The sequence below is a fragment of the Oryx dammah genome, unplaced genomic scaffold (assembly GCF_014754425.2).
Source record: "Oryx dammah isolate SB20612 unplaced genomic scaffold, SCBI_Odam_1.1 HiC_scaffold_27, whole genome shotgun sequence".
Lineage (NCBI taxonomy): Eukaryota > Metazoa > Chordata > Mammalia > Artiodactyla > Bovidae > Oryx > Oryx dammah.
This window is the reverse complement of record NW_024070211.1, coordinates 20,255,092-20,271,062: the sequence shown is the minus strand read 5'-3', so window position 1 is coordinate 20,271,062 and position 15,971 is coordinate 20,255,092. Positions and strand designations below refer to the sequence as shown.

At 40.1% G+C, this 15,971-nt stretch overlaps 1 protein-coding gene across 1 annotated transcript in view; it reads left to right on the top strand.

Annotated features, from left to right (window-relative positions):
• COL4A3 (collagen type IV alpha 3 chain) overlaps positions 1 to 15,971 on the top strand; it is an 86,445-nt gene that overhangs the window by 26,602 nt on the left and 43,872 nt on the right. The window contains exons 15-24 of the mRNA XM_040229862.1: positions 1,523 to 1,585; positions 1,975 to 2,034; positions 3,064 to 3,108; positions 3,368 to 3,421; positions 4,317 to 4,358; positions 6,367 to 6,451; positions 7,897 to 7,932; positions 10,161 to 10,325; positions 11,904 to 11,996; positions 12,521 to 12,616. Of these exons, the coding sequence (XP_040085796.1) occupies positions 1,523 to 1,585; positions 1,975 to 2,034; positions 3,064 to 3,108; positions 3,368 to 3,421; positions 4,317 to 4,358; positions 6,367 to 6,451; positions 7,897 to 7,932; positions 10,161 to 10,325; positions 11,904 to 11,996; positions 12,521 to 12,616 (739 nt within the window). The remainder of the gene's footprint in view (positions 1 to 1,522; positions 1,586 to 1,974; positions 2,035 to 3,063; positions 3,109 to 3,367; positions 3,422 to 4,316; positions 4,359 to 6,366; positions 6,452 to 7,896; positions 7,933 to 10,160; positions 10,326 to 11,903; positions 11,997 to 12,520; positions 12,617 to 15,971) is intronic.

Here is a 15,971-nt window from a genome sequence, read left to right as displayed (position 1 = left end):
ATTATCAGGTGCTTTTTGCTCTCACATTGGGGTAGCTGGAAAGACCAAGGAACAAAATTGAATCAGATACTCAGAAGTGCATCACAGCATAATACCCCAATCCTAGACACTAGGTTGATCCTGAAATGTCTGGGACAGGTAATAGGGAGTGAGGGGGAAGCTAATAATTTTCCTGTGGAGTAACTAAGAAATTGGAGAAGGAAATGGCAACCCACTCCAGTATTCTTGCCTGGAAAACACCATGAACAGAGGAGCCTGGAGGGCTACAGTCCATGGGGTCAAAAAGAGTCAAACAAGACCAAGGAACTAAACAACAAACTAAGAAGTAAGCATAAATCATCTCTCTTTTTAAAATTATGACTAACTGTTTTGATAATACCTTGATTGCAGTATGATTTGCATGCTGTAATTTTCACCATTTTAAAGAAGAAATTCATGGATTTTCATTATAATTAATTTTTAACAGCATTATTGAGGTATAAGTCACATAACATATAATTCATCCATTTGGTGTGCAATTCAGTGGCTTTTAACGTATTCACAGAGTTGTGCAATTTACCGTGGGCATTTAAGAACATTTTCATCATCCTAAAAGAAATACCTTAGCCATCACTTTTCAATATAATTAACTTTTAATGATAGAAGTTATCAAACAAAGCTGGTAAGTTAAAACACAGTGAAGCTTTTTATGACCAAAATAATAACTCTCATTGAATACTGAAAAAAATATTGCCTGAGGAAAATAACTGAACTTTTCAGAATTAATCAACAAAAGTAAATTTAATAAAATCTAAAGCTTTATTGGCTGAAAAATTTATTTAAAAAAATCTTATCTTGAAAACATTAAGAGCTGGGAGATTTGACCCAAGGGTAAAAAATGACTTTTTTTAAAAAAATGATGTTTTTGAAAATTATATTTTCACAAAATATTAATAAAATGTGATAAGGCCAAAACAAACCTGATTAATGACTCAAATCTTCATTATAACATTTACTCAGAAAATAATTGATCTCAGTGAAAATAATTTCAATATATTAAAAATGAGAGTAAAATATATTAGAAATGATCTGATTATGCTTATAGAAAACTGATTCAGGAGTTAAATTAGTTTAATATAGTTTGATCTAAATTACTTTCTTTTTTAAAAAAGAGACTGTACAAAGGATATATTGTTCAGCACAGGAAATATAACCAGTGTTTTATAATAACTATAAATGGAGTATAATATACAAAAATCTTAAATCACTACATTGTACACCTGAAACTAATATAATATTTGTAAATCTACTATACCTCAATTCAAAAAATAAAATGCAGCACACAAAATGTTTGTGTGTTGTTTCAAGGGGTTAACAGGTATAAAATTCAAAATGTGAGAAATGGTGATGTGTTAATGTTACTAGGAGGTATATGTGTAAGTTGAAAATCCAGTTCATTGGAGAGCTAGAGGACTTTTCCAAATGTAGTCAGTAATATCTCGTCTGCTCTCTTTCTGATGACCTCAACTTGTTTTTGTGACAGGACCTCAAGGGAGAGAAGGGAGACCGGGGAGCGATGGGACAGTCCGGACCCCCTGGACCCTCCGTAGGTCACTTAGAATCATATTGTTCCCTTGAAACTACTAGTAGAAACTTGGAGCATATGTTGATGTATGATCTACCTTTAAGGCTTAACATTAGCTAAAGCGTGATAGCTTTTTACTGCGGGGATCATAAATACTAGCATTGTGTTATGGCCGCTTCTAGCTGAAACCCCTGCTCTGATTTACACGCACCCTCTGTCACCCATGTTGTGATTTATCTTCAGCATCTGATTCTATAGCATCTGTTTTTAATTTGATATTCATAAATAAGATGTCTCACTCAGATAACCTATCGTTTCAAACATTTTAATGGAAGGAAAAAGTTAATAAAAATCGATGTAAGTCAAAGATCAGTAATTTACAAAACTTGACCTAACTCTCGCTGATACAGGGGCCACCTGGAGAATCTTATGGATCAGAAAAAGGTGCTCCTGGAGAACCAGGCCCGCAGGTGAGTTTGGAAATCAGCGTCATGTGCAGCCTAAATTAATGGAACCCAGGTCTTCTACATTGCAGGTGGTTACTCAGTACTCAGGACTTTACAGGTGGAAGTACAAGATGCTTAGGGCTTCCCAGGTGGCACTAGTGGCAGAGAACCTGCCTGCCAGCACAGGAGACAGGAGACAAGAGTTCCATCCCTGGGAAGACCCCCTGGAGGAGGGCATGGCAACCCACTCCAGTATTCTTGCCTGGAGAATCCCCATGGACAGAGAAGCCTGGCGGGCTGTAGTCCATGGGGTCACAAGGAGTCACACAGGACTGAAATGACTTAGCCCATAGTACCCAGCATGCAGCACTCTCATTGTTTAAATACTCTAAAAATCATACCCTGGGAAAAGTATATTTTTTCTAAGAAAAATATTCAACTAATGTTATTTTTAATTTTATAATGGAAGGTAAGTGCCATAATAGTTAATCCCATAATAGTTAAACAGCTCTGTCTCTTTAAACACTGTAAAATTCCTTTTATGTATCTATTTAAATATAGGCATGTCTGCAGTTCAGGGAATTGCCAACATTGCAAATAAATACATTGACTGTGAGCGCCTCTCTCTTTCTGATTTTTTCTGCTTACTTCTCTGCTCAGTGCTTCCCTGATTTTCTTTCTAAGCTTGGATGGCTAACTTTAGTTTAGTCAGGACATGGAAACAACATGTGTCCATTGACAGATGAATGGATAAAGAAGATGTGTGCATATATACAATGGAATAGTGTACGTGTGCAAAGTTGCTTCAGTCATGTCTAACTCTTGCCTGGAGAATCCCGTGACCCTCCCTAACTTCCCAGTCTGACTGCCTTCTGCCTTTTCTGGCAGAAGAAGGCCATCGTCAGTTCTGCAATTAATAGTCTTTCCTTCTAATAACTGAGGGAAACCTCAGTTAGGCTTTCTTGCCGAAGATCAAGAGATCGTATCATTTAAGCTTTTCGTGTTTACTAAAGTATCCGTAAATTACATGTTTTTCTTTTGTTTTTGTTTTAGGGAAAGCCTGGAAAAGATGGTGCGCCTGGTTTCCCTGGCACTGAGGTAAGTAATGAAAGTCAGTCCTATTAGACCAAGAGGGTTTCTGAGAGTCACTCATGGTGGGCTACAGTCCATGAGGCTGCAGAGACAGAAACAACTGAGCGGCTGAGTACGCATGCCCTTTTAGTGCTCCACCCTCTTGGTGGAGAGGGGTCATCTGAACACCCTTTTCCCCCCTCTAAAAAGGACTTTAAAGCATTTTGCTTGCTGCAGAAGAAATTGATTACCAGTGTGTCTTCTGATCACTTTGCTCTTCTCTTAGGGAACCAAAGGTGACAAGGGTTTCCCTGGGTTAAGGGGTGAAGATGGCATTAAGGTAATTCCCTTCCTGACATCTGCTTTCAGCTTTTATTATTGGTTGGGTTTTCTCACCGTTTTCCTCCCCACATCCTGAAACTCAGTGCAGAGAGCTGCAGTCAGAGTTCACTAAAACACCTCAGCATATTTGTAAGGAAGAAAGGAGAGCTGTGGCGGCTTTATTTAAACACTTGAAGGGAAAGATGTTAAACCTGTTCTGTGTAGTGGAAGCTGGCTTAGGACCAGTGAGATTTCAGCTTCCATGAGGAAGGAATTGGAAGTGACCTGTGATTGGAGGAAGTATCGGCTCATCGGAGGTCAAGCATGGCCTGAACCCTGTGAGTCACAACCTGGGTCACGATGAACTGAATGGTCATCATTGGTGAACTGTGGACTGTGTTTCACATCAATTTATTTCTGACAACACTTTACAGATTTCAAATAATTTTCCTATATAGGTATATTTATCCAGAGTCAAGATTTTGATCCTATATTATGGCTTTCTGTAGAATTCTGGAATGCCCTCTTCAGTAAGAGAGGTTGACAGTAGCTGGGACACTGGGAATTGCCTACAACCATGGCCTGGCTTCCCTGTGCCTCTAGTCCAGGTGCGAACAGGGAGAGCATGCAATGATGCAAACATCCTTTGAAGGGAGTGATGTGGAGGAAACCTAGAGAACAAGAGCCACTTCTTCCAGACCTTGTAGATAGGATTTCTGCCTCAGATATGGCCCTCCAGGAAAATAATCAAAAGTCAATATCCCTTTCATGCTAATTTGACTTGTACATTTCATAGAAATAACATCAGTTTTAGCATAGATTTGTTTAACTATGCATTTTTATTTCTAAGTATACCTAACGTGTAAATACTTTTGATTAGTGTGCTCATAATTTGTAACTGTCTTTCAATACAGGGGTGGAAAGGAAACTCTGGCCCTCCAGGATTTCGTGGTCCAGTAAGTGTAATGAAGGGCAATATTAATGTTATGCTTGATCAAGTCTTTCCAAATATCAAGGAAATTTTGAATCAGTGTCCCTTATTAACTGCTAATGATAGAGATTATAATATTTACCTTTTTATCAATTCAGGGCAAAAAAAATAGCTATTGTCATTATTTGTCCATTCGATAATGGACAAATATTTTTATCTAGTCCTACTTTGTCCCTGGAATGCACTGGCAATGCCCATTCTGGGCTGCAGAGAAGAAAAGGCCTTTGTCTAAATGGGCCCGGCCTGAGTCATCCTGCACCTTTGAGTAACATAGGAAGGCAGCAGTGAAGGACAGCTCAGGTCCTGGGTGTGTGGGAGAAGGACTTCACCTTCTGGGCCCTGTTATGACAGCCCTGAACTATGAGGCAGCAGAAGCTCAACTTTGGGTTTAATTCAGGGCCTGTAAAAACCAATGACCCCAGCCCAAGCTTCCTTGGTGGCTCAGATGGTAAAGAATCCATCTGCAATGCAGGAGACCCGGATTTGATCCCTGGATCAGGAAGATCCCCTGAAAAAGGGAATGACAACCCATTCCAGTATTCTTGCCTGGAGAATTCCATGGACAGAGGAGCCTGGTGGGCTATCTGCCACAGGTTGCAAAGAGTTAGACATGACTCAGCAACTAACACTTTCACTTTTAAGCTCCTTAGAGGCAGGTGATCTCTCCTTCCTGTGTGGACATGGATTTGATGTCCATCAGTTCCTGGCAACAGGGTGGCCACGCTGTATATAGTGACTCTGTAGCTTGAGGAGATGAGTGTGAATAGGACCCAGGCTCTGAGTTCCGGTACCTTCCTTTGTTGCCTCAAATGACGGTGGTTCTCACACTCAGAGTGCAGAGTAGAACTCCCCATTTAAGAACTGCAGGCGTGACAGAAAGGTCCCTGGTGGCAGAGGAGTCACTGGGGGAGTGTGTTTGTGTCCTCCTACAAATGCAGTTCCCAGACCCCCCCAGGCCAAGTAAGTTAACTCAGTAACTGAAGGAGGGTCCCAGAAATCAGCTTCTTTACCTTGCAAGCAAATGATTCAGATGACAATCCCAAGATCCTTTTAAGGGGTTGCTGGGAAAATGAAAGGCTATTCTGTGAAAGTACTTTGCCAATACTTGGCAGGTACATACATATCTTGATGGATTTTATGATGGAGGAGTTTATTGCACTGTTACTACTATTATTATGAATTCTTTTTTTTTTCACTTTATGCATACAGTTTTAACTACAAAGTTCTTGTTATAGTTCTTTAAACAAGTAAGCTAATGGGTCCCATGCAACATATGAAAAAAGTTTTTTTAAACTTTTATATTTCCATCTTTTTTTTTAATGCTCAATTCCACATTGTTCTGCAGCTTGTACTGACTTCAGAGGAAGTTCTGCTTTGGAAGGAGATGGTTAAGGAAATGAGCAAAAGGTCCATCGATCACTTCAGAAATACTAATAATCCACAGTCCTTGGACTAAGGAAACATTTGTCTGAAGATCAATGCTGTCATGAAATTTAGAGAAACAATGAAGTATTTTTTTGATGTATACGTCCCAATGTACTTTGAAATAAATTTAGTCCACAGGGCAAGCATTTTAAAAAACTGAAATAGAATAGAATAAAAAATATCAGAGTTGATCATATGTTGTAAGAAGTTACTCTTTTGTAAAACTTTAATTTCTATATACATACTCATACATATATAGATATGTATATATATATTTAAGAGTGTATATATGATTTGGGCTACATCATAAAATGTATTTCTAAATGAAAGCCCATGAAATATGCACTGTCATGATACCAGGTTAACTTTTAAATTTATCCATCCCATATATCTAACTGTCATGTTTTTCTAACGCATAAGCCTGTGAATTCAGGAAAACAAAGAAAGTATCATTTTAGTCAAAAAAAAAAGGAAATTGAAGTAATTGTGTTTGGTGAGTTACCATAAATAGCTATCTTTTTTTTTTTTCAATTTCATTTTCCTTTAAGACAGAATATTATGACGCATACCAGGAAAAGGGAGATGAAGGAATTCCAGGCCTACCAGGGCCAAAGGGAGCTCGTGGCCCACAGGGTGAGAATAATTTTCTTCCTAAAGCATTTGCTGATCATTGTGTGTCTTTCATTCATGGCAAAATGTGTTTCAAGACATGTGTTTGTAGACCTAGAATTTGCAAGAGGAAAGGGGCAGTCTCCTAATGTTCATAGGTGGTGGTATTTTTTGATGTTTCCTAATTTTCATATTTTCCTAAAAAAATTCCTTAGGTGGTATATAGTAGACAGTAACTGCTTATCTTTTTGCATAATTAAATATCTTTAAACATAACATTCATATCTGATAGGAAGACACTAACAGAGCCAGAGGGCAGAGAGAGGGAGTGTCCAAAACCAGCAGTCCCAGAGGGATTACAGAAGAGAAAATGGAGCCCCTAACAGCTCTCATTTGAGCAAATCTACACAATTAGGGACAAGAAGGAACTGAAGCCCTTGGTTCCTGATTTCCAGGACCATGAATTAAAGTCACATTGACTTATATTTTGTCCCTTTTGATGTGTTGAGATGATCTTGGCTAATAAGCTCTTATATCTCAATGCACATTGAAATCCCCAAGAACTGCTGAGTAAGAACCATGTCCCCATTTCTTCCCCATGATTCTGATATAATTGCCTGGAAGAGGGTCCTGGATACTGGCAGGTCACAGAAGCTCCTTAGATTAATTCTAATGTGTAGCAGGCTTGAGAACCACTGATCCAGGAAAATGATTGATATAAATAAGATTTCAAATGAGAATTTTATTTAAATCTGTAGAAATTCTCATTGTTTTAAACAAATGGACAGATAATTATTAGACACAGGTTTTAAAAAATCTGATACACTCAGTACAAATTACTAATATACGTCAAAGAGTTAGAACCCTACTCAGTGTTATAGCTATAACTGATCCGAGATGGATCCAGGCCAAACTTGAGGTTGTTGACAATTTCAGCTATTTGACCTTCTGGCCTCTGAATCATCCCAGCAAAGTGCCAGACACAGAACAGCTCTTAGGAAATGTCTGTTGAGTTATCTGAAGATGATAAAGCACTATAGTTTACTTAAAAAAAAAAAAAAAGTATAGTTGATTTGCAATATTATATTGGTTTAAGGTGCACAACATAGTGATTCAATACTTTTGTAGGTTATACTCCATGTAAAGTTATTAAAAAATAATGGCTGTATTTCCCTGTGCTATACAATATGTCCTTATTGTTTGTGTATTTTATACATAGTAGTTCTTGTCCCTTAATCCCCTATTCTGCCCCCTCCCTATTTTTGAGTGTTAGACATCTAAGATGAACTTAGTTTCTTCTTCGCAGTTTGTCTAAATGACTGAACTTTTCTCATACTTACTTATGTGAAAGTAGAGGCAAAGTATGAAAAATGTATTGGTAATTATCATTATATTGCCATCTAAGATTTCAATAATGGAAGGAGGGGATATTTCTATCTTTGTAAACAATTACGGTTATGTGTCCTCAGGTCCCAGTGGTCTCCCTGGAGCCCCTGGAAGTCCCGGTATGTATATGTTTCTTGGATACCAATATAAATACTATTAAAAGGAAAACATGCTGCTTTCTAGTGAGTCTGCATTATTTACATAACAGTGATGTTTCATTAATTGATATACAAGTGTTTCCAACTTTTTCATCATTAGCTTTTTGGGACCTTCAGGGGAAAAGGGAGGAAAACCGACACAAAGTGATATAAAAATGCTCTTTTTTACTTCTCAGCAGTTTTAACTACTACTGAGCTGCCCAGGTGGCACAGGAGATGTAAGAGACCCCGGCTCAATTCCTGGGCTGGGAAGATCCCCTGGAGGAGGGCATGGCAACCCACTCCAGTATTCTTCCCTGGAGAATTCCATGGACAGAGGAGCCTGGCGGGCTACAGCCCACACAACTGCAGAGTCAGACACAACTGAAGAGACTTAGCACGCACGCATTTTTAACTGTCAGGCAGTAACTTTGGTGTGGGAGCAGGAGGCTTGAAACTCAGAAAAAGGCACAGAGAAAGAAAAACATTAATTTTGTGGCAATTAGGTTGGTTAAAGTGATAGTTTTCATAACGTATCACAAATTGCCTAAGGATACATAGATTACAGTTTTTATATTTTAACATATATTGTTTGTGGTACATACACAGTTCTGTAAAGGGTAAAAATATTCATGAATCATTAGGGTGGTTGCCTCTTGAAAGAGGAAGAAGAATAGGGTCAAGGATGTTAGTTAAGGATTAACCACAGTGGCTCAATTTTAACTGGCATTCTGTAATGGGTCATCTTGTAAAAAGGAAACAAAACAAGAACAAAATAGCAAAGATTTGATAAACCCTTCCATTGATTATATTTCATTTTTTCTCTATACTATGCTATATATTTTAAAAATAATTTTGACAATGAATTAAGATTAAAGAGAGTGAAGGACTATATGTATGATTTTATTGTAAAAGAAAAGAAAAAAATGTATACATATTATGTGTACTTGCATATACATGGAAAAATATATACCAAACTCTTAACAGCAGGTATTTCTTGAAGGTGAAATGATGTAAATGGAGATTTTAGAGGTCCAATCAAATATTAAGAAAGAGCACCTTCCAGTAGTCTTCCCAGGTGGCTCAGTGGTAAAGAATCTGCCTGGAATGCAGGAGACACAGAAGACGTGGGTTTGATCCCTGGGTCAGGAAGATCCCCTGGAACAGGAAGTGGCAACCCACTCTACTATTCTTACCTGGAGAATTCCACAGATAGAGGAGGCTGGAGGGCTACAGTCCATAGGATGGCAAAGAGTCGGACAAAACTGAAGCTACTTAGCATGCAGCACATAAGACAATTGGCAGAAATAAACTTCAAACGGGCTTCCCTGGTGGCTCAGTAGTAAAGAATCCTCCTGCCGATGCAGTAGATGTGGGTTCTATCCCTGGATCAGGAAGATCCCCTGGAGAAGGAAATGGTAACCCACTCCATTATTCTTGCCTGGGAAATCCCATGGACAGAGAGCCTGGTGGGCTATAATCCACGGGGTTGCAAAAGAGTTGGACATGACTTAGCAACTAAACAACAACAACAAAAGTTCAATTACAGTTTTCTCTCTTTTTCTTATTTGAGACACTGAAAGATAGGCATCTTGCAATGGCACCCCACTCCAGTCCTCTTGCCTGGAAAATCCCATGGACGCAGGAACCTGGTAGGGTGCAGTCCATGGGGTCGCTGAGAGTCGGACATGACTGAGTGACTTCACTTTCAGTTTTCACTTTCATGCATTGGAGAAGGAAACAGCAACCCACTCCAGTGTTCTTGCCTGGAGAATCCCAGGGACAGGGGAGCCTGGTGGGCTGCCATCTATGGGGTCGCACAGAGTCGGGCACGACTGAAGCGACTTAGCAGCAGCAGCAGCAGCAGCAGTCTCTAAAAAAAAAATTACAAAATATTTAGCATGTATTGAGTAATTTCTCCTGAAATCCTTTTGAATCAAGAGACTACAGTGAATCCCAACTTCTGTTTCATTCCGTTGTAACAAAGCACATAAGTTACCTTGTGGGAATGGAGTGGTCTGAGCTCTGTTGTATTGTGATAGTTGAACCAGGTCACAGGTGAGGGAAGGAAGAAAATTCACTTTGTTTCATATGCTCTATATACTTTTCGATTGTACAACATTTACAAGACTATCTCACTTTTGCAATTGAAATGCATATGTTAATCAGGGGGAACTTTTTAAATACAATAAATGATTATTTTTTCCAAGGGTCATCAAGGCCTGGCCTCCGAGGAGCCCCTGGAGTACCCGGTGTGAAAGGAAGTAAAGGGGAGCAAGGGCCCCCAGGAAAGACTGCAGCGGGGCCTCCGGGGTCCCCCGGCCGTCCTGGTTCTCCAGGGCCCATGGGGTTCCCGGGACCTCCAGGCCCACCAGGTAAACATGCTTCATGGCGCCCTTCTGTGTGCGATGCCCAATGACAGAGGTGTGCCCATTGGGGCAATGAGCCTTACATGCAGCTTGGCCATCCATGTGGAACTTAGGTGTTATCTTTCCACTGCTGTTTCATTTTATTAGCTGCTGTGAAAGCATGACTGCTTGGCAAGATCAGCCCAGCAGTAGCCAGAAGACAGGGAGGCAGGGACAGAGGAGTGGAGCAGAGAAGGAGTAACTGTTATCACATTGGCCTAGGCCAAGTGGAATGTCTTGTTTAGTCCCTGGAGACTATCTTCCAAGAAGCTGTATAACTTTGTCTCAGGATAAACTTTTCCTGGGGACCGAGAGGCCAAAGTTTCTCCAGGGATAGGACTAACACCCTACCACCACCACCACCACCACACACACACATACACACACACACACACACACTTCCAGACTCTTTTTCCATGGCTTCCAGGGCATCCCATGCCTTGGCATCAGCAGGAAAGCCCAGAGCAGGAAACTACAGATGAGCAATGTGAACCGAGGCAAGATGCTGTCAAGTAAAGTGGATCAGAAACCACAGAACTGCCGCCCAGAGGATGCGAAATGGTACCTGGAAGTTCGGATGAAGTTGTCCTTTTCTCCCCATCCTATGACAGAGCCACTTCACAAAATGTGTCGGCTGATAGGAGTATAGAACCTCAAGAACATACAGATCTCTCCATGTATTTTAAAATGCCTTTCCTGGCAGGTACCTAGGAGGTCTTGTTTTATACTCAGCCCTCCTGCTAGCCTTAAGAATCTTCCAGAGATCTTTTTAAGAAAGGAGGAATCATTATTTATAGACAATATTATTAAAACATAAAAAAACTAAGAAAATAATCTGGAAAACTTAATAAAGAAATTCAGTTAAGTACCTAGTTATATGAGCAATATTAAAAAATAAATAAAGGGAGTTCCCTGGTGTTCTAGTGGTTAGGATTTGACGCTTTCACTGCCGTGGCCCAGAATCGATCCCTGCTCAGGAGAACTAGGATCTGATAAGCTGAACAGTCTAAATAAATAATAAATAAAAGCTTTCCTCTAGGCTAACAACCATCTAAGACATTATCCTATTAATAGGCATAATGTATAAGAACAAATCTGTTAAGTTAAGGAGTGAGTCTGTGGCAAACAAAGCAAAACTAAACTAAAATGCTTCACTATGTGTCAGGACTCTTAGCCCTCTGGGTTTCTTTTCAAACGTAGGTGTTGTGTCCTCATTTTATTGATGACAAGCCTGATGTGCATAACTCTTGAAGCCTGAAGCTCAGGAATGTTCGAGTCAGAATCTGGAACCCGGGGCACCTGCAACAGAACCACATCCTTATTTTATTTTATTTTATTTTATTTTATTCACATCCTTATTTAAAAAAAAAAAATCATGTATGTGATGTGAAAGGAAAGCTGGTCAGTCTTTTCAGTTACAGATAACTTTCACAAGACTCAACTTGCAAAACAGAGATGGGGAAATGCATATAAAATAAAGACATTACTAAAACACTTGCTAATTGAAAAAAATACTTAAATTAGTTTGGTGTTTTCTCTTTGCAGGTGGTATTGTTTTTCGCGAAGGTCCACCTGGAGTCGGTGGACTTCCAGGCTATATAGGGTCGCCAGGTATCCCAGGAGTCGGTGGACCCAAAGGTTAGTTCAGTCGGTGATGTTCGGTCAGAATGAGTCATTCTCATCACCTTTATCATCACTTATTTTATACTTCCCAGAGACAGTGATCCCAAATAGCAGACAGTCACAGATGGCTTCTTTTCCAAAAGGATTACCTAATAGTATTTATTTCTCTGGAAATCAGTCACTTATTTAGCACCCGTGCAATAAATCATTGGCTGTTCCTAGCATGTGAGTTTTATCCTGCACTCAAGGAGAGAAAAACTGAGATAGTAAATGTTTGTTACTGGGCTCTTCGAATTTCCTTTCTATAATGCAAAAAAAAAATAAAACACCTCAGATACAATAAGCAGATATAATAGATGAATTATTTTTTATGAATATACATGTCCTAGATATGTATGAATGCATACATACTTTTCACTACATGAAAAAAATTAGATGTGATAAATGATCATGTGGTTGGGAAATTTCAGTCCTTTCTGAGGACTCGGTGTGGGTTTGTGAGTGGGGTTTTGAGTGACGCAAGTGTGTTCTCATTGCAGGGGAGCCAGGCCTCCTGTGCACACAGTGTCCTTGTGTCCCAGGGTCTCCAGGCCCCCCTGGATTGCCAGGGTTAGAAGGCGAAAAAGGATTCCAAGGTAGGACAGTTCCCAAGTGTTTTTTGCAAGTACTAAAAGGCTCCGCTCACTGGACAGAAAAAAAAAAAAAAGATATCCGATTGCTCAATGTCAGGATGTGGTCTACGTGAATTTGGAGGGAAACCTTCAAAAACACTCTGTTAACATAAAAAAAGCCAAAAACCCCATAAAACATGGCATTTCCCTCTATTGCATTTTAGTTGCTGACTACCTGAGACAAGCCTGAGCGGAAAGGATGGGGCAAAGAACAGGGGAAGTATTTTTCTGCAGCTTCTAGTTGGTACCCAAGTCTCTGGGGGGAAATGGTAAAAAACCAAAAGGAAAGGAGGAGAGAAGGAACAAAAGGAAGCTATCATAGTTTTCCTACATCCCCAGAGTCATCTCTGACCCAAGGCTTGAGATGTAGGTGGGCAGCTCATTGCTGCTGCCCAACCAGTTGCATTGCTATATTATCCTTGGTTTCCTTATGTTTGAGGAACTACAGCTATAGCTTAAAGAAGATGCATAAATGGTAAAAACCGTTTTGATTACTATAAAAGAATTCTCCTGACTCAAATCTTGCAAAAAATAAAATATGATAAACATTTGTTAATAAACTCACCTTCAGTTCAGTTCAGTTCAGTCGCTCAGTTGTGTCCGACTCTTTGCGACCCCACGAATCGCAGCACGCCAGGCCTCCCTGTCCATCACGAACTCCCGGAGTTCACTCAGATTCACGTTCATCGAGTCAGTGATGCCATCCAGCCATCTCATCCTCTGTTGTTCCCTTCTCCTCCTGCCCCGAATCCCTCCCAGCATCAAAGGCTTTTCCAGTGAGTCAACTCTTCACATGAGGTGGCCAAAGTACTGGAGTTTCAGCTTTAGCATCATTCCTTCCAAAGAAATCCCAGGGCTGATCTCCTTCAGAATGGACTGGTTGGATCTCCTTACAGTCCAAGGGACTCTCAAGAGTCTTCTCCAACATCACAGTTCAAAAGCATCAATTCTTCGGCGCTCAGCTTTCTTCACAGTCCAACTCTCACATCCATACATGACTACTGGAAAAACCATAGCCTTGACTAGATGGACCTTAGTCAGCAAAGTAATGTCTCTGCTTTTAAATATGCTATCTAGGTTGCTCATAACTTTTCTTCCAAGGAGTAAGCGGCTTTTAATTTCATGGCTGCAATCACCATCTGCAGTGATTTTGGAGCCCCCAAAAATAAAGTCAGACACTGTTTCCACTGTTTCCCCATCTATTTCCCATAGAGTGATGGGACTGGATGCCATGATCTTCGTTTTCTGAATGTTGAGCTTTAAAGCCAACTTTTTCACTCTCCTCTTTTACTTTCATCAAGAGCCTTCTTAGTTCCTCTTCACTTTCTGCCATAAGGGTGGTGTCATCTGCATATCTGAAGTTATTGAGATTTCTCCTGGCAATCTTGATTCCAGCTTGTGCTTCTTCCAGTCCACCATTTCTCATGATGTACTCTGCATATAAGTTAAATAAGCAGGGTGACAATATACAGCCTTGACATACTCCTTTTCCTATTTGGAACCACTCTGTTGTTCCATGTTCAGTTCTAACTGTTGCTTCCTGACCTGCATACAGATTTCTCAAGAGGCAGGTTAGGTGGTCTGGTATTCCCATCTCTTTCAGAATTGTCCACAGTTTATTGTAATCCACACAGTCAAAGGCTTTGGCATAGTCAATAAAGCAGAAATAGATGTTTTTCTAGAACTCTCTTGCTTTTTCCATGATCCAGCGGGTGTTGGCAATTTGATCTCTGGTTCCTCTGCCTTCTCTAAAACCAGCTTGAACATCAGGAAGTTCACGGTTCACATATTGCTGAAGCCTGGCTTGGAGAATTTTGAGCATTACTTTACTAGTGTGTGAGATGAGTGCAATTGTGCGGTAGTTTGAGCATTCTTTGGCATTGCCTTTCTTAGGGATTCGAATGAAAACTGACCTTTTCCAGTCCTGTGGCCACTGCTAAGTTTTCCAAATTTGCTGGCATACTGAGTGCAGCACTTTCACAGCATCATCTTTCAGGGTTTGAAAGAGCTCAGGGGGAATTCCATCACCTCCACTAGCTTTGTTCGTAGTGATGCTTTTAAGGCCCACTTGACTTCACATTCCACGATGTCTGGCTCTAGATGAGTGATCACACCATCGTGATTATCCAGGTCGTAAAGATCTTTTTTGTACAGTTCTTCTGTGTATTCTTGCCACCTCTTCTTAATATCTTCTGCTTCTGTTAGGTCCATACCATTTCTGTCCTTTATCGAGCCCATCTTTGCAGGAAATGTTCCCTTGGTATCTCTAATTTTCTTGAAGAGATCTCTAGTCTTTCCCATTCTGTTCTTTTCCTCTATTTCTTTGCATTGATCACTGAAGAAGGCTTTCTTATCTCTTCTTGCTATTCTTTGGAACTCTGCATTCAGATGCTGATATCTTTCCTTTTCTCCTTTGCTTTTGGCTTCTCTTCTTTTCACAGCTATTTGTAAGGCCTCCTCAGACAGCCATTTTGCTTTTTTGCATTTCTTTTCCATGGGGATGGTCTTGATCCCTGTCTCCTGTACAATGTCACGAACCTCATTCCATAGTTCATCAGGCACTCTATCTATCAGATCTAGGCCCTTAAATCTATTTCTCACTTCCACTGTATAATCATAAGGGATTTGATTTAGGTCATACCTGAATGGTCTAGCAGTTTTCCCTACTTTCTTCAATTTGAGTCTGACTTTGGTAATAAGGAGTTCATGATCTGAGCCACAGTCAGCTCCTGGTCTTGTTTTTGTTAACTGTATAAAGCTTCTCCATCTTTGGGTGCAAAGAATATAATCAATCTGATTTCGGTGTTGACCATCTGGTGATGTCCATGTGTAGAGTCTTCTCTTGTGTTGTTGGAAGAGGGTGTTTGCTATGACCAGTGCATTTTCTTGGCAAAACTCTATTAGTCTTTGCCCTGCTTCATTCTGCATTCCAAGGCCAAATTTTCCTGTTACTCCAGGTGTTTCTTGACTTCCTACTTTTGCATTCCAGTCCCCTATAATGAAAAGGACATCTTTTTTGGGTGTTAGTTCTAAAAGATCTTGTAGGTCTTCATAGAACCATTCAGCTTCAGCTTCTTCAGCCTTACTGGTTGGGGCATAGCCTTGGATTACCGTGATATTGAATGGTTTGCCTTGGAGACGAACAGAGATCATTCTGTCATTTTTGAGCTTGTATCCAAGTACTGCATTTCGGACTCTTTTGTTGACCATGATGGCTACTCCATTTCTTCTGAGGGATTCCTGCCCGCAGTAGTAGATATAATGGTCATCTGAGTTAAATTCACCCATTCCAGTCCATTTTAGTTCGCTGATTCCTAGA